Source organism: Arachis stenosperma, chromosome 4, assembly GCF_014773155.1.
Source record: "Arachis stenosperma cultivar V10309 chromosome 4, arast.V10309.gnm1.PFL2, whole genome shotgun sequence".
Taxonomy (NCBI): Eukaryota; Viridiplantae; Streptophyta; class Magnoliopsida; order Fabales; family Fabaceae; genus Arachis; species Arachis stenosperma.
In genome coordinates, this window is record NC_080380.1 from 124,733,135 (window position 1) to 124,751,777 (window position 18,643).

At 35.1% G+C, this 18,643-nt stretch overlaps 2 protein-coding genes across 4 annotated transcripts; one reads left to right on the plus strand and one right to left on the minus strand.

Annotated features, from left to right (window-relative positions):
- Nucleotides 1–1,083: 1,083 nt before the first annotated feature.
- Nucleotides 1,084–5,319, minus strand: LOC130973267 (pentatricopeptide repeat-containing protein At2g38420, mitochondrial). Of its 3 annotated transcripts, XM_057897720.1 has the most exons (4): nucleotides 4,895–5,319; nucleotides 3,561–3,679; nucleotides 2,609–2,972; nucleotides 1,084–2,204 (listed from the first exon to the last, which is right to left on the minus strand). In XM_057897720.1, exon 4 carries the CDS (start codon nucleotides 2,117–2,119, stop codon nucleotides 1,136–1,138), a length of 984 nt encoding a protein of 327 aa, XP_057753703.1. In that variant the 5' UTR covers nucleotides 2,120–2,204; nucleotides 2,609–2,972; nucleotides 3,561–3,679; nucleotides 4,895–5,319; the 3' UTR covers nucleotides 1,084–1,135. The 3 variants fall into 3 exon arrangements, with proteins under 3 accessions (XP_057753703.1, XP_057753704.1, XP_057753702.1); XM_057897721.1 differs by lacking the exon at nucleotides 2,609–2,972; XM_057897719.1 differs by having other exon boundaries at nucleotides 1,084–2,972.
- A 1,836-nt stretch (nucleotides 5,320–7,155) lies between these two features.
- On the plus strand, nucleotides 7,156–7,548 carry LOC130975444 (uncharacterized mitochondrial protein AtMg00820-like). Its single transcript, XM_057900240.1, has one exon. The coding sequence runs from the start codon at nucleotides 7,156–7,158 to the stop codon at nucleotides 7,546–7,548; it is 393 nt and encodes a 130-aa protein (XP_057756223.1).
- The last annotated feature ends 11,095 nt before the right edge of the window (nucleotides 7,549–18,643 follow it).

The following is an 18,643-nucleotide window of genomic DNA, read 5'->3' on the forward strand; positions in this document are numbered from 1 at the left end:
CGATCATAATCGTAGAAGTATATAATAATTATATTAATTTTATTAACAAATAGCCATTTATATTTAGGGAAATGCTAAATTTAAAACCTAATATTTATCCAAATAGCCATTTAAATCTTACCAACCAAAAACTTAACTACAGTTGCACCTCTGGCTGTAAGTTTTTCTTTTGTGAAATGAATTGAATTAAAGGTAGCGTTTGTTTTCCGAGACAGGACATAGAGATATAGACAACGAATGTTTAAAACGTAGATATATTGTCTATAGGACACTATTTTATATTTTTGTATTCACTTTTTAACGAAAGACAATAATAGACACGAAATTTAAAAAAATGGACACAGATTTTTTTATCAAAATTTTTTTCCTTTCTATCCATAGATATTTTTTATTATTCTATTATTATCTCTTCTTATTTTTTCTAATTTTAGCTTCTTCTCTACATCATAATTCTTCTTTCTCTGCGTTCTTTTTTCAGATACTCTTTTTTTTTGTAGGCATGATGTATTAATAGAAACTTAATTCACTTTTCTACTTTATGTTACTTTATTTATTTTTAATTATTACTTTAATATCATTTTTATCTTATTAGTTCATAAACTAATTCTTCTTGTAATGTTCTGTACTCCTACATGCTCTTATTTTTTATTAAATTAGTTTGTACTTATGTAAAAAATTTAGAATCACGTGGCTATTTTAGTCATTTCACATAATATCTTAGTTTTGTCTATGTCTATCCAAACATAATACAGGACATTACAGTAGTATCTTGTCCATCGTATCCAACACAATACACAAAAAATAATCCATCATATCCAATACAATACACAAAAAATAATTTTTCATGTCTTACCCTATAGTCTGTTATTTACTAATTCAAGTGAGTTACATCCTTTCAGTATTAACCTACATGTTTTAAATAAGGTTTTCATGCATTTAATCTAATTTACATTACACAAATGAAAACCTATACGTGTAACTATAAACTTCAACAATCATAACACCACCAGCATAAAAAAGATTTGATTTGAGAAGACACACAAACCATTAAATCAAACCTAATTAGATTATGGACTTGAAATCTCAGGTCAATATATATGATAAATATCATTGAACATTTTTATCATATAACAGATTATTGCGTTCTCAACAAGCCAGAAAATGATGCTTGTGAATATGAAAGCTCAGAAGTTGAATTAATCAATGCTTCCCAAGCTCTAGCACCAGGAATAAATTTTTTTGCAGCAATTTTCTTCATCAGTTCAAGTGCTTCAGTAATCAAACCTTTTTGGCACATCTGAACTATGATATCATCAAATGCAGAAGATCTTGGATAAAAACACTTCTCCAACATTTCCTCAAGCAAAACACAAGCTTCTTGAATCTCATCTTTACCAACAAAACCATCAAGAATGATCCTATATGTATGCAAGTTCATCTCAATACCCTTCATTCTCATCTCTTTCACTAATCCTCTAACCTTACTTAAATCATCAGCCATAAATAATGCACCCAATAAAGTATTGTAAGTAACAACATTTGGTTCGCAACCTAAGTCTTCCATAGAAGCAACAATCTTAAGTGCGTCGTCTAAATTATTCTGCTTACATAAACCATTTATATACACATTATAAGTATAAACATCAGGGATTATCCCCAGTATCAGCATTTCTTCAAAGAGTTCATCTAGCTTCACATAATCACCTTCTTTTACAGTTCCATTCATAACAATGGTGTAACAAACACTGTCCGGCTTGATTCCATCTTTTTTCATCTGATTCAGAATCTCAAAAGCATCCATAACCTTCCCTTCCTTCACCAAGAACCTCATCAAATTTGTATAATCCATTACACCAGGTGAAAATCCTAGTTTCTTCATATCACCCCAAACAACCAAAGCATCTGTGCCAGTCAAATCACTTTGTTTGCACATTGAAGATATTATCGAAGAACATATCTCCGCATCCAAACTAAACCCATCATCAATCAAAATTTTCATCATCTTAACAGCATAACCCACCATCTTCATCCCACACAGTGCCTTAATCAAAACCCGAAACGTGGATTCCTCGAAGCGAACGCTCATGTGCTGGCTCTTCAGCAGTACATTCGGCACCATCCCAATCCACTTGGGCCTCCTACAGAGCAATGAAAGCAACAGGTTCAATGATCGAACAGTTGGTGTGCACCTGAACCTTGGGATCCTGTAAAACAAATCAAGAGCATATTGGACCATACCAACATGACAATAGAATCCAATAAGGTGCATTAACATAAACTCGGGTGTTTCAAAACTCTCCATATTCTCAATGTGGTCAAGAACAGGTGGAATATCTTGAAAATGGGAGTATTGTGTTAAGGTTTTGATGAGAAAAAAGTAAGCTTTTGGCGTTGGGTCACAGCTATAAGACTTGAAAGAGTCAATAAGGGTAGAAAGAAGAAATGGGTGGTTGTTGTTGGAACCCAATTCAAGTGTTGCTCTTTTGAGAGTTTCCATGGCTTGTTCTTCAGCAAAATTGTGGTGCCATGAAGTTTTGTAAGGAGAATGTGGCCATTTTCTGAACTTTCTGAGGTACTTGTTTGCACGCTTGGATAAATGGTTTCTTACCATTTTCTTGAATTTGATTGGAGAAACAGAAGTTGTAGAAGGAAGAAGGCTCCGAATTCAGTGGCGTTCAAATGTTTTGTTCCATTATTAACTAATGTGTTGACTTTTTTAGCAATCTACTATATAACTTAATAGAACGAAGATCGTAGCAGAACATGGATGACGTGTCCTCTCCTAAGGCAAAGGGTATCTCATATTCCCTCCATCCTTCCTTATTCCTCCATTCAGCTACCTGTCCCATTTAGGATATATTTATATTCATATAGCTCACATGGCTTGCTTTGTGCGCATTTATGCCTATTGTGGAACTAGCATGTATAACATGTTGAATATATGACCACAGTTTTGACCGCTTGACTCACGGCTGCAAACAAGAACAGCAAACAAGATGGATTCAAGAACAGGAAACAATCAATTACATAATAAGGCTATTCTTCTGAGACATTTAAAGAAAATGCATCGATCACTCCATAGTACTCATTATTTTACAATGCTAGAAGCTTATTAAAAAGTTAAAAGGGAATAAATAGCAGTACTTGAAAAAAATTATACAATAATAAATATAATTACTCAATAACTTAGATAGAGCTTTATGCTAATTGCTAAATAACTAAGACACTTGTGCTAATTTCCCAACAGAAAATTTCTTTGCCAAGCTGTGAGGTTAAATTGATTGATGACTTGTGAGGCAGGGCAGGGAGAGTAGTAAGCAATATGATATTCACGAGAATGCCAAAAACCAGGGACAACTAATATCATAGGGCAATGGAATTGAATAAAACTATCAAGTATCAGCAAAGTCTAATCATGCACAAACAAATTAAGGCCCTATTTGAGCAGCACAGATCACAAATATTAATCACGTCCTGCTGAATTGAATAATGGTTAATCACACACTGTTTCACACCTCACAAAGAAGCAAAACCAGAACTAACCCATATTCTTAACATACCCAATCAAGAATATTCAGCTCTGAGTGCCTTCATGATCGGAATTATTCAGTTGCTCGCACCTGTGTCAGCGGCTCCTACCTCCCCGCCTCTGAAGACATCGTTTCTCTTCTTCTTCTTTCTGTTTGCGCAGACAGTGGAGAAATCGAAAACCAAAAAGGAAAAAACAGAATCAAAATGAGAAATGAAGTAATGAACTAACCCATATACAAGGAATTAGCAGAGAGCCCCAAAACAAATGTTCTGTGGGCCACCTAATAAGAAATTAAACATGACATTCACCATCTCATCACCCTTCTCCTTAGTATCCACCATCAATAATGTCTCTAGTAGAAAATCAAAATAAAGTTCACAAAAATTCATCGTCTAAAATCATGAATGTAGAGGGGGATGCATCAATTCCATTGACACTTCTTCATGAATTTCACCAATGTCATCATCAAATCTAATACCGAGAGATATGGATTTACAAGAAACTATATGACGATTCAAATGAGAAGTCCCGTAACTATTCCTGGTTTTCGGGTTCCTCCCAATTTCGTATTCATGATTACAAAAGTTGCATGCAGCCCTTTCAATACCATCTCTATCTTTTCCAATCTTCTTAAAAAACCTCCAAACATTAGAATTTTTGCTAGAAACAATCTCATCATTCATGTTTATAAATTTCCTAATCATATTTAGATAATCTCATCAAAACACCATTTATAAATATTTTGAACTGCTGCTACTTTCATAATAAAGAAACAAAAATAAACAAACAAACAAACGCAAAAGAGGTCATCTACATTCAACAAAACCATAATCGGGAATTGGGGATTAAGCAATAAAAACAAAGCATAAAAACTTCCAATAATATGTATTAAAATTCTACAAGGTTCTTGATTCGTTAATAACTAGAACTAGAAAGGATACATTACATTATACTAGATTACCAGTTCAAACTACAACAAGCATGAAAAGAATTATTATCTGATAAGAGGAATCTTCAAGAGATGAATAAGACCCACAATTTTGATCACCGAAAAGAACCAAACTTTGGAGTAAAGTTTCAATCTCGATCCTTCCATTCAACATTCAACACAAACCATCATGGGGAATTGGGGATTAAGCAATAAAACTAAACATGAATTATAAACTAAACCACCAGAGGGATCGTAAAGTGTATCTATAAAACAGAAAAAAATACATCGAAACAAAGCAAACACCATTGCTTATTAAAAAAGTAAAAATTCGTGAATGCAAGAAACAGAAGAGAGGCAAAGCAAGTAACGAAGCAGATTCGAATCGTGAAGTGAGCAATGGAGAAAATTGAAGGTGAGTGGAAGTGACTGACCTCAGAGACTGGTAATCTGTGTCTCCAGAATCAGAATCAGCACCACCACCGCGTCGTCCACTGATTATGTCTTCTCCGGCAGAAATGGCGAGTTGGCGACAAATCGAGAATGCACAACAACTCCAATGCACAGGCACAGCAACTCCGACGAGAGTGAACGGATGCACAGCGACTTCGAGTCTTCAACGAATCAGACGAAGAGTCGAAGATGATGCACAGCGCAGCAACTTCCAATTTTTGTTTAGGGCTTCTAGGACCAGCCCTATCTCAATTGTTTTTTAGGGGGCTTATCAGAATCAGGCCTTTTAAAATGTGTGTTTCTGTAGTTTTAGGATCTTGGACTCAATTGACAGTTTGACACCACTATTTTCGGGGATTGGAATTTCTGCCGTTCTGGATCTGTGTAGAAGAAGATTGTTAGTTCTCTCAACAAGAAAAGAAAAAAAAAAAAAAACAAAGAAGAAGAAGAATAGAAGATAGTTAATTGTAATTTTAATTTTTTTAAGTATTATTTTGAAAATCTAACATTTTTAAATCCAATCAAAGGAATCTAATTCACATAAATTATTTTGATGGGTTAATAATTAAATTAGTCCTGAAAGATGAGACATTCTTTAAATTCATTCCTAAAAGATTTTTTCAATTAAATTGGTCCTTCAAATATTGCGAATTGATTATATTTGTCTTGCAGTCACTCCATTAATAATTTTCATCAAAGATTGATGTTGTAAAACGTTGATTGATAACATATATAATACGTGATATGTCTAATTGGATATTAGCCAAATATGTTTATGAAAATTTATTGATTTAGTCATTTTTCCCGACTACAGAAATCCTATTCCTAATATGACCTATTGATTAAATTGATAGATTTTCGTAAACATATTTAGTCAACGTCTAATTAGACATGTTATGGGTCATGTATGCTATCAGTTAACATTTCACATCATCAATCGTTGACGAAAATTATGAGTGGAGTAACTGAAGGACAGATATGATTAATTCGTAATCTTTGAAGGACCAATTTAATTGAAAAAATCTTTCAGGACGAATTTGAATAATGCCATATTTTTTAGGGACTAATTTGACTATTAACTCCTATTTTGATGCGGTAATTAAATATATTGTAACTAAGACGGTGCCATTATTTATGCAACATAAGGTCAACAACAACAACAACAACAACAACAACAAAGCCTTGTCCTACTAGGTGGAGTCGACTATATGGATCAAACGACGTCATTGAACTCTATCATGTATCATGTTTACAGAGAGACCGTTTACATGTAGATTTCATTTGATCATCTCATGAATGATTTTCCTAGGTCTTCCTCTACCTTTCACCCATTGTCCATCTTCCATCTCATCTACCCTCCTGACTGGGTGCTCTGTCGTTCTTCTTCTCATATGTCCAAACCATTTGAGATGCGATTCTACCATCTTTTTCACAATAGGCGATACTCCAACTTTCTCTCTTATATATTTCTTCTTTATTCCATCCAATCGCGTATGACCACTCATTCATCTCAACATCCAATGAAACTGCAGAATGAAAACATCGACATCTCATAGAGATGAGTCTAGCTATGCTTTCCACTGCCTCTATGCCATTGCTCTATTGGGATGAAGTAGTTCTTACTTCGACTTACTTAATCAATCATATTCCAACTCAGGTTCTTTCTAATTTATCTCCATATAAAAAACTGTTTAATGAGAAACCAGACTATATTCTCTTTTGGATTTTTGGAAGCACCTGCTACCTTTATATTAGGTCTTACAATAAAAATAAACTTGAAAATAGATCAATAAAGTGTGTTTTTATTGGCTATGCTACTAACTTTAAAGGATATAAATGTTTGTCCAAAAGTGGCAAGATTTATATTACTCAACATGTAAAATTTGATGAATCTGAGTTTCCATATGCAAAATTGTTCCTAAAGATGCCTACAGCCTATTCCTCTCCACCCCTTGCACCACAGTCTGGTGATGATCCTGCCCTGTTTCCAAAGGCTACTTCCACTGCCAAGTGTAATCCAATGTCAAACTCAACATCTTGTCTTCAGGTTGATGATCCTCCCTCTCAGTCACTTCCTACACATATAGAGACTGTAGAAGAGCCGGCATATACATCAATTCCAGCTTCTGCCTTGCAACCTATAACAGGTATCGAAATTTAGCTTCTGCATGTGGAAGATGAGTCTCAACAAACTCAAAATCCCACTTTCATCTCTTCCTCTCACAATCCAAATACTCACCAAATGTTGACAAGGTCCAAAACTCGCTCATCAAGGCCAAGAGCATTAACAGCCACCATTTTTTCTAACAATTTTTTTGAACAACCTCCAAAATCAACTGCTGCTACTCTAAAAATTCCTCATTGGCATCACGCTACGAATGATGAATTTAAAGCCTTGATGAAGAATAACACTTGGACCTTGGTACCAACACCTTCTAATGCTAAGGTTATTGGGAGTAAATGGGTATTTGCTATTAAAAGACATGCAGATGGGACTGCCAAAAAATACAAAACTAGATTGGTAGCCCAGGGTTTTCACCAATCAGAAGGCTTTGATTTTGACCAGGTGTTTAGCCCTGTGCTAAAGTCTGCAACTATGAAACTTATATTGAGCATTGCAGTGTCCAAAAACTAGGTAATTCGTCAATTTGATTTTAATAATGCATTCTTAAATGGTGATTTGCATCAAACCATTTATATGCATCAACCAGCTGGTTTTGAGATACAAGCTGCTCAGTATGTTTGTAAATTAAATAAGTCTCTATATGGATTAAAGCAAGCACGAAGGGAGTGGTTTGACAAACTGAGTAATATGTTAAACTCCTTTGGCTTCTATAGCTCTAACTCTGATTCTTCTCTGTTTATTAGATTTAGGTCAGATTCTGTTATGTATATTTTGTGTTATGTGGATGATATTATTATCACTGGTAATCGTTCAAATGATATTAGTAATATGATTATTCAATTGGATAAAGTATTTTTCTTAAAAGATTTAGGTGGACTAAGTTATTTTTTGGGAATTGAAGTTCAAAAGATAACTCAAGGGCAGCTTCATTTGTCCCAAACAAAATATATTAGTGACTTGCTCTCTAAACTAGGAATGAGTGAAGCAAGCAAAATGCCTACACCTATGATTTCACCATTATAGTTGTTGTCCAGTGGGTCTAAATATTTTGATGATGCTAAGTTATATCGTAGTGTGGTAGGTACATTACAATACTTGTGCATAACCCGGCCAGATATATCCTTTGCAGTGAGCAAAGTGAGTCAGTTTATGCATTCTCCTTTGCTTTCTCACTGGAAGGCAGTAAAGAGAATCCTCGAATACCTACAGGGCACTAAAGAGCATGGATTGTTGATACATCCTAATAGTGATTACAGGCTCTATGGATTTGCAGACGCGGACTCGGCAATAGACTTAGAGGACATGCATTCTATCTCCGGTTATTGTGTATTCCTCGCGCCTAACTTGATTACTTGGTGTTGCAGGAAACAAACTACCTTAAGTAGGAGCTCAGCTGAGGTAGAATTCCGAAGCTTAGCTTCCTGTGAAGGAGAGTTGGTGTGGCTCACAAATCTGCTGACTGAATTGAGGATACCTATGAAAATAATTCCTACCATTTTTTGTGACAATCTCAGTACAATTCTTCTCATTGCCAACCTTGTTCACCACAATCGAACTAAACACTTTCAACTTGTTGTTCAAATTATTAGAGAAAAGGTTAAGACAAATTTTATGCATGTAGTACACATCCCAGGACATGAACAGGTAGCTGATATACTAACCAAGTCTCTTTCGATAATTGCCTTTCAGAGATTAAAGGACAAACTTTGAGTGATTCAGAGACCTCACTCAAGTTTGAGGGAGGACTGTTGAGCCAGGTAAAGAAGCACACGGTTAGGGACTGATCAAAAAAGACTAAAAAATTGTTAAAAATTAATAACTAATTGTATTGTGTGTATTGCTGTTATGACAAGACTTTACCACTCTATATAAGTCTTTTGAGTGGAATGTAACAGTAAGGGGTATCAAAACTTATTTTTAGTAATTTATTAAAAAGACATATTTTAGTTCAATTCAATTGGCAATACATTGCTTTCTCTGCATCATTTGTTCTGTACTTTTTTCTTTTTTTACTCTTTTATATTTAATATTATACATCTCCATCTTAAAAAATAACACTAAAAAAGTTTTATATTCAAATTTTTTAACCATACTAGACATCTAAAATTTAAACAAATAAAATTAAGATATTAAACTGAAATAATTTGAATAATTTTTATAATAACCTATTTTTAAAAAATGACAAATTAGAACTCAAGAAACTCAATAGGAGAAATAGAGAGTGAAAAGAGAGCAACATATGAGAAAAACTACAAATATGGAAAAGAATGGGTGACATGCAAGTGTCAAAAAAGAAGAGTCGGCGAAAGAAGATGAGGTGTGACTGAGTGTGTCAATATGATTTTAACTAAGTCATGTAATTTCATGATGTAACTCACAAATATTTATGAATTCATATTTAAAATATAAACACTTAAAGATATGTAAGAGTATTTAAATTTATATTTATGATGATGAATTCTGGATAAAGAAATAAAAGAGTCGCTCTATAGTTAATGTTTATAGTAGTTAATTTAATCATGTAAATTTTTAAGGTTCACCAATTCTTATAATATCTATAGAATGTAAGCAATGAATCATAGACAAGAAATAAAAAAGTCTCTTTATAGTTAGTATTTTTGGTAATTAACTTAATCATCTAATTTTAGGATTTACTAATTGAGATGAAGGACTTATATTAAATTACAAAGATTAAAAATTTTTTTTTATCATTCATGTTTGGAAAATAAAAGGTAATAAAATGTTTTATTTTAATAATAAAATGCAACATCATTTATGATAATATATTTTAGATTTAATGTTTGTTTGAGTGTCATTAATTTGATATAAAAAATATCTTTTTTAATAAAATTTTTTTATTATTTTTTAATATGTTTGGTAAATTTTTAATAGAAAAAGTAAAAGTATTAAAAAAATAAAAATATATTTTTTTTTGATAATTTATAATTTAGGACTTGTTTGGGTGAGTTTTAAGAAAATATATTTTTTCGAGTTATCTTTTTTAAAAGATCTTATAAAAAAAATAATTTTATGTTTGGACACTACAAGAAACAGTATATTTTTTGACGTAAAAAATTGATAACCACTATTACCATCGATATTTTTTATGGTTTGTTGTCGATATTAATTTAAAAAGAGAATTATAAATAAACTATGGATACTGAAAGGATAATGAAAAAGGCAAGATTAGATATGACTGTGCTTTATAGTCGACCAAATTTGAATTTGGTGCAGGTATACGAAAGTCATTAGAAAAAGTCTAAGAGAAACTATGTCTTGACACTCCAACTAAGAAAAGTGTTTGTAAATGGGTACAGGAATTGAAAATGCCAGATGGATATGTTTTAAATTTACAAAGGGGTGTCGACGTCAAAGGAAAAAAATTGTTTAGGATGAAAAGCCATGATTATCATGTATTTATGGAGTATTTGCTTCTATTAGCCTTCAAAGAGTTGCCAGACCATGTGTGAAAACCGTTGACTGAAATAAGTCAATATTTTAGGGACCTTTGTTTATCTACTCTTCGATTTAGCGATATTGTACAAATGGAAGCTAATATTCTTGTTATTTTATGTAAGTTAAAAAGAATTTTTTCACCTGCTTTTTTCAATGTAATGGAGTATCTACCGATTCACTTGGTATATGAGGCACATGTTTTTGGACTAGCTCAGTATAGGTGGATATATCTGATGACATCTCATCTTAAGTAATTTTTAAAATTCTTTTTCATTCAGTTTCTTAGATTTTAATTAAATTTTTTATGTTTTCAAATAGAATTTAATAAATAATCAAATGTTTGGAGTTGGGATAACGTTTTTGTGTGATTCAGGAGTTTTTGACTAAAAAACTAATAAGAATAAAAGCTTTTTCATAAGGAAAATATAAGGACAGCAAAAGCGTGGCCCTAAGGAGCAAAAGCGTGCACAAAATGGAAGAAAAACATGCACGCCCGCTGGCCTTGACCACATATGCCTGGCGTGCATGATTACAAGCTCGGCGCACAAGTTCTCAACCCTAACCGCTTCACATTCAAGTGGTCATAACTTGAGCTATAGAATTCCAAATGAGGGGGTTTTAGTTGTATTAGAAAGCTAATGTCCAGAGCTTCAAAACGATATGCATATGTCTATAGTGGACATTTAGTTTGAGTTGCGCACCACCGTCATCTTTGGAACACAAAAAATCAGCGCCCGAGGCATCCAAAGACCCACACTCAGTGGACAAGATGCACGCTCGGCGGCCTCCCTCTCAGTTTTTCATTCGGTGTCATTTAGACTAAAATATTATCCTATTTTCCCAAACTTTAGCTATTTGTCCCAATTACCATGAAGAACATTGGTGGCTATGGATTGCAGATGTGCAAAAAAAATCTTTTATGTGCTTGACCCTATTTACAAAGAATCTCCCTCTGATGAAAGGACACTAATGAATAAATTTTTTGTAAGTTATTTACATAATATATATTTCTTTTTTCTTTATCAATTCTCTTGTTTGTGTGCTTGTTTTAAACTGAGTATATGCGTCGTAATCATTAATTAATATCGGTGCAATTCTGTGTGAAATCAAGTGCACTTTGCTTTTTTGTGTATCGTTATCAATATATGTATATAAATTCTTGCAGGATGTAACACCCTACCACACGGAGCTTTACACCTAGGATGTAAAGCAGAGGTGATGAGGTGCTACGACATCTAAAAATAAAAACTTATATATTTAATATAGTTGAAGAAGATTTATTTTAGGAGCCTTTGAAGAAAAGTTAAAATCGAAAACAGTAAAACGAAGAGCGCAACACTCATGACACGTAAACGATCAACGGGAAGGGATAAGAGAAGCTAACATGGATATAACCGAAAGAAAGTTCCAAGGTACAAATATCAAAGTTCAGGACTCAGCTCGCGAAGATAAACCGGCCTGAGCACATAAGTATATATACATATATATAAGAGAACCCAAAAATAAGCCCAAAATACTAAGTTACAGAACCTATTTCTCCAAAATAACCTCTAAGAAGGAAGTTAGTACATTAAATACATAAGCAGTGGAGATAAAAGTATCTACATATATACATATATCCAAAATAAAGCCCCAAAAACAAAGATCTCTGCTATCAGAAGCTTCTAGCATGCCTCAGCGAGGTACCTCATGTCCTGCATCTGAAAACCACAAAATATGTATGGGATGAGAATTGGAGGTTCTCAGCATGGTAACAGTGCCCACATAACTAACATATAAGGTCTCGGAAAAGCCAAAGGTGATCCTAGAGCTTCCGACAATAGATTCAAACTTAAAATTAACGTTGTAAACCATAAATAGGGTGAGGTATATAAGGATTCTTGGTTCTATCTCAATTCCTAACTTAACCCTTAAGCTCATCACGTTTTCTCCAATCCTCCGAAACATCGATGCACAAACAAATAAAGCAAACAAGGCAGATACAAGAAGATATTCAAATATAGCAAACATAGCAAATAAGCATAGATATTCAAGGAAGCAAACCCAAGTAATGCAAAACCAAACAAGTCACATAAATGCATATGATGCATGCCTTTCCTATTGGCCATGAGCTCACGTATCGGTTACTTTTCCAGAACCCGACACATACAGTAGCTAACCCGGATATCATCTTTTTGAAAACTGGTGGGCAGTACACCACCACAAATCTCGTAAGATCTTCAATTGGAAAATAACATACACACGTGGGCGGTAAACCATCACGAACCCACATAACATTTTCTTTTTAAAAACATGTGGGCGGTACACCACCACGAATCCCACATAACATTCTCTTTTAAAAACCTGTGGGCGGTACACCATCACGAACTCCACATAACATTCTCGATACTAGGCAAGCGGTAAACCACCACGAACCTTGCCAGGTCAAAGTTCAAAACATTTTCATTATAAATCATTCATTCATATACATATCATACTTTTACCCTTCTCATTCATAATTCACCATTTCTCAAACTTTCTTCATCTCCAAGTTACTACTCCTCCCTACTTTCTTCTCCCCACTCAACATACAACTAAGGTTTAGGGGCTAAAAGGGTGAAAATAGAGGTTTAAATGTTCAAAATTATATTTTAAAATACAAAACTCATTTTGCTGATTTCAGGGGTCACGCATATGCGTAGGCCACGTGTACATGTGAGCGCGCATTTTGGCCCATGTCACGTACGCAGCACCTTCCGGCATACGCACGCGTGCTAAACAGAAATGAATGGCCGCGTATGGTAGGTCTGCGTACGCACGTAACGCAGAAGCCCCAAAAAGCTGCTAAGTCCAGAATTTTCAACTTTGTACACCAAACTTTGATCGAGCATAACCTTTTCGTTTTAAAATATTTTTCATCCATTCTTTGAACTGTGTAAACTTCACAAACCCAATTTTCATATGAAATAAATTTGAAAAGATTTAGGGGACCTAGAAGTTGAGTTATGGCTCGCCGAAATTCGGCCAAAAATATGATTTTTACAAAGTTTATCAAACCTCTATTTTCACCAATCTCATATCTCAATACAAAAACTCTAAGCTTTTTGCCAATATCTAAACACATCAATTCATATATCATTGCTCAATTTATTTCATAATACCCCAATACACAACTCCAATAAACTTAACATCTCCAACACACAATTAATCAATTCAACTTCATAGTTCATACAAGATTCACAATCATACATTCACTATCATCATCATGGTTCATCATTATTAACAATTCACAAGTTTCCAACACTATCAACCCATTCTCAATCATTCCACACTCAATTTAACATAATATACAACAATATACATCATCATTATCATATCCAACCATTCAAGTTCAATATACATAATCATCATTCAATTATCTCTATCAAACACAATACCCACACCACAACCAATATGGCACCAACAACAACCTCAAAGTCACAAATCCTTATCGATATCAGTTCATCACAATCATCAACAATAACAACATTTCAATCCTATCTTACAATTAACTAGCCTAAGTTTTCACAACACATTATATTTTAGTTATGAGAAACCGAAATCATACCTTGGCCGATTCCCTGATAAACCCGGAACACCTCAAGCATTATCCACACCACAAGCTATCAACCACTGCCCCTCACCAATGAATTACAGCTTCCAAGATTGATTCCAAGCTTCTGTTCTCTTCAAATGAGTTCCAATTTCACATGATCGACCTCCAATTTGATTTTACACCCACAATATTCAATTTAAACCACATATATCACTATAATTAATCCCTAAACTCAAAATCTCAAAAATTCACAAGAGGGTTAGGGTTCTTACCTTCTCCCAATATCATAGGATCACAACCCAATAATCTCCTCAAGTTAGATTGATCCCAAACACATCAAAACTTCAAAATCTTAAAACCCCAAACACTAACTTTTTAAATTTAAGGAGAGGGCAGAAGCTAGAAATGTGGTTTTCATACCTAATCAATGACTGGGCTTTGTAGAGCTTGACACTGCAGTCGCGTGGTTGCAAACGGTGCATCAATCGGAGCTCTAGATTGGGATATATGTCTGGTGCATGAAATTGTGATCATCAATGGCGCCATCAACATGGTACGCTCAATTGCAATCTCAACTCTTTATCACAACTTCGCACAACTAACCAGCAAGTGCACTGGGTCGTCCAAGTAATAAACCTTACGCGAGTAAGGGTCGATCCCACGGAGATTGTTGGTATGAAGCAAGCTATGGTCATCTTGTAAATCTCAGTCAGGCGGATTCAAATGGTTATGGAGGATTAATAACTAAAATATGAATAAAACATAAAATAAAGATAGAGATACTTATGTAATTCATTGGTGAGAATTTCAGATAAGCGTATGGAGATGCTTTGTCCCTTCCGTCTCTCTGCTTTCCTACTGTCTTCATCCAATCCTTCTTACTCCTTTCCATGGCAAGCTGTATGTTGGGCATCACCGTTGTCAATGGCTACAGTCCCGTCCTCTCAGTGAAAATGTTCAACGCGCTCTGTCACAGCACGGCTATTCAGCTGTCGGTTCTCGATCATGTCGGAATAGAATCTAGTGATTCTTTTGTGTCTATCACTAACGCCCCACAATTGCGAGTTTGAAGCTCGTCACAGTCATTCAATCCTTGAATCCTACTCAAAATACCACAGACAAGGTTTAGACCTTCCGAATTCTCTTGAATGCCACCATCAATTCTAGCTTATACCACGAAGATTCTGATTAAGGAATCCAAGAGATAAACATTCAAGCCTTGTTTGCTTGTAGAACGGAAGTGGTTGTCAGGCACGCGTTCATAAGTGAGAATGATGATGAGCGTCACATAATCATCACATTCATCATGTTCTTGGGTACGAATAAATATCTTAGAACAAGAATAAGCCGAATTGAATAGAAGAACAATAGTAATTGCATTGATACTCGAGGTACAGCAGAGTTCCACACCTTAATCTATGGTGTGTAGAAACTCCACCGTTGAAAATACATAAGAACAAGGTCTAGGCATGGCCGAATGGCCAGCCTCCCAAAGAGGGTTCAATCATAAAACATGATCAAAAGCTCCCCTAATACAATAGCAAAAGGTCCTATTTGTAGAGAACTAGTAGCTTAGGGTTTACAAATATGAGTAAATGACATAAAAATTCACTTCCGGGCCCACTTGGTGTGTGCTTGGGCTGAGCATTGAATCTTTCATGTGTAGAGACTTTTCTTGGAGTTAAACGCCAGCTTTTGTGCCAGTTTGGGCGTTTAACTCCCATTCTTATGCCAGTTCCGGCGTTTAACGCCAGAATTCTTGAGCTGACTTGGAACACCTGTTTGGACCATCAAATCTCGGGCAAAGTATAAACTATTATACATTGCTGGAAAGCCCAGGACGTCGACTTTCCAACGCAATTGAGAGCGCGCCAATTGGGCTTCTGTAGCTCTAGAAAATCCACTTCGAGTGCAGGGAGGTCAGAATCCAACAGCATCTGCAGTTCTTTTCAGCCTCTGAATCAGATTTTTGCTCAGGTCCTTCAATTTCAGCCAGAAAATACCTGAAATCACAGAAAAATATACAAACTCATAGTAAAGTCCAGAAAAGTAAATTTTAACTAAAAACTAATAAAAATATAATAAAAACTAACTAAAACATACTAAAAACAATGCCAAAAAGCGTATAAATTATCCACTCATCAATGTCCAATTGAATGAAGAAGAAGGGTTTGCTAATGGTGTTCTTCCCCCTCCTCAAGTTTCCAATGTGAAACATAATGAGGGAAGAAAGAAGGCTGTTGCCTTTCACTTAATCAATGGTGGGTTGGGCCTTGGTCCCAATACGGGTCCAGTTCGTCCGGTTCAGCCCGTTTGGCCCAATCTTAGGCCAAATTCTTTAAAATTAGTGTCAAAATTATTATTTTAATTAGATTTATCACATTAAACCGTAAAATTTTATTTTTTAATTTATTTTATTAATAATTAATTTATTGACTAATTATTTACTAATTTTATAGGTTTTACACAGGACAATTTAATCCAGCTGAGGAGTTTGTCTTCTCAATTAGAGATATGCTCGATTTCCATTTTTTCTCTCTATTACATGTAATCAATTAGTTCTTAATTTCATTTTTCTTCCTATTTGTATTCCTAATTTTGGTAGAAAAATCTACAAGTTTAGAATATTTTTTTTAGAAATTTTCAACTTCTTCAAGTGTGTTAAAAATCATCCCAACTTTTGGTACAAACTATTCATCAATATCACACATAAATTTTCCACCACAATATTTTCGGGACTGATGAGGGAGAGGTCTGCCTCGGGAGTAACAACTCGAAACTAAGCCTTCAGGTTCACCACCATCTCGTCCATACATTCGGCTATGATCTTCTCAAGCTCCACGTATTTATCTTGGGATTTAGTGATATCATCCACCAAGTCGAACTTCTCCCCAGAGGACCTGGTGTAACTCTTCTCGGCCTTCTTCTTTAACTCTTCCAACATGGTTAAAGCGGCTTCTACCTACTTTGTTTTAGCCCGAGCTTTGCCAAGGTTGGAAAGCAGAGATTCTTTATCTTTTTTTCACTCCTTCTTAGATTTCCTCAAGGATGCCACTTCAGCTTGCAAGTCAGACACTGTGCGCTGAGTAGCACCAAGGGGAGTCTTCTCCAATTTCCTTAACAGAGCTATGCAAATTCCAGCCATCCGGACTCCACCTCGGGCCATCAGCTGGAGATGGGATTTTATGGCAACGTTGTCCGTACTAATAAAGCTGTGAGGAAGGATGTGTTTCTCACTCTAAGAAATGGCATCAAAGCCCTGCTCATATATACCCCCGAGTTTGAAGTTTTACGTTTTTTAGGGTTAGGCTCGAGATTGGAAGGCGGAGGACAGGCTATTGGTTTGACTGAGCTAGAAGGAGGAGGGGTCGGTTGGGGAGCCGGGTCAGAAGTAATCTTTAAAGAGGCCAAGGTGCCCGAGCCTAACTTAGAGGGTGAGGAGAAGTCAGCAGTTTCAACGACTTCTTTCAATTGTTTGTTCTGAGCAACAACATTTTTTCTTGCAATCTGAAGTGTTTTCATTGCGGCCGACTTGGCGGATATTTTATCTGCACAATATTAAGGTCGCATCATGTTAGCCATAAAATTGAAGTAAACAAAACTACATTTAAAAAATGAAAAGAATACTACCTAGTTTGGATTGAAGTTGGTTGGGATTACCTACAAATTTTTTAGTATCCAGATAAGGAGCTCAGCCCTAACACTCCTGAAATAGACCGGTTACACTCTCCTTAATCTCATCTAAGTCGTCTGCATTATACTTAACTATTACAGGATATTCCTACCAATATAGAGGGAAAATGGGCTCATCCCCCTCACGAAGAAAGAAAGGTCAGACACCCTCAATAGAACGGACTTTGAAAAGTAATTTTTAAAATCGTGGAAATAATTGTCAAAAATGGCAAAGATTTTTCTCCCCTGAACAGCTTGGAAAGAGACCCAACCTTATTTTTTGGAGCTAAAGGGTTTGGTTAAGACAAAAAGATAAAAAAAGACCTTAAGATAAGGTTGGACATCAAGTTTTTGACAAAGAAGTTGGTATATTATCAAGAAACCCTAAGAATTAGGATGCAATTGGGTAGGGACAACACTACAGATATTAAGGACTTCAATTTCGAAGTCGGAAAGAGGAAGGCTAACCAATAACTTGGTAAAAAAGCAATCATAGACATAGATGAAGTGGCATTTCGACCTATCATAACTCCTATCATCCTCTCGATTCAAACATAACTTATGATGTCTACGAAAGGTTTTAGCATACTCATTTGAAATAACAGGGACATGAGTAAGAACAGAAATATCTACCCAAGTCAGGTCGAACGAAACTTTAGATGACATGTTGTGAATTATAGACGATCAGGAGGTTCATCAACATGATTTGGACAACAACAAATCAAGACAAATGATTAGGAGGTTAGGTCATCTTCAAAGATTGTCATCAACCTCTTAAATGCAAAGAATAAACAACACAAGCATTTACAAATTCAAAAGAGGTAGGGTTAACAACAACCAAGAACGTCGCAAAACCCTTCCAACACACAACAGTTATGCTACATCTCCAAAATGTGGAAATGA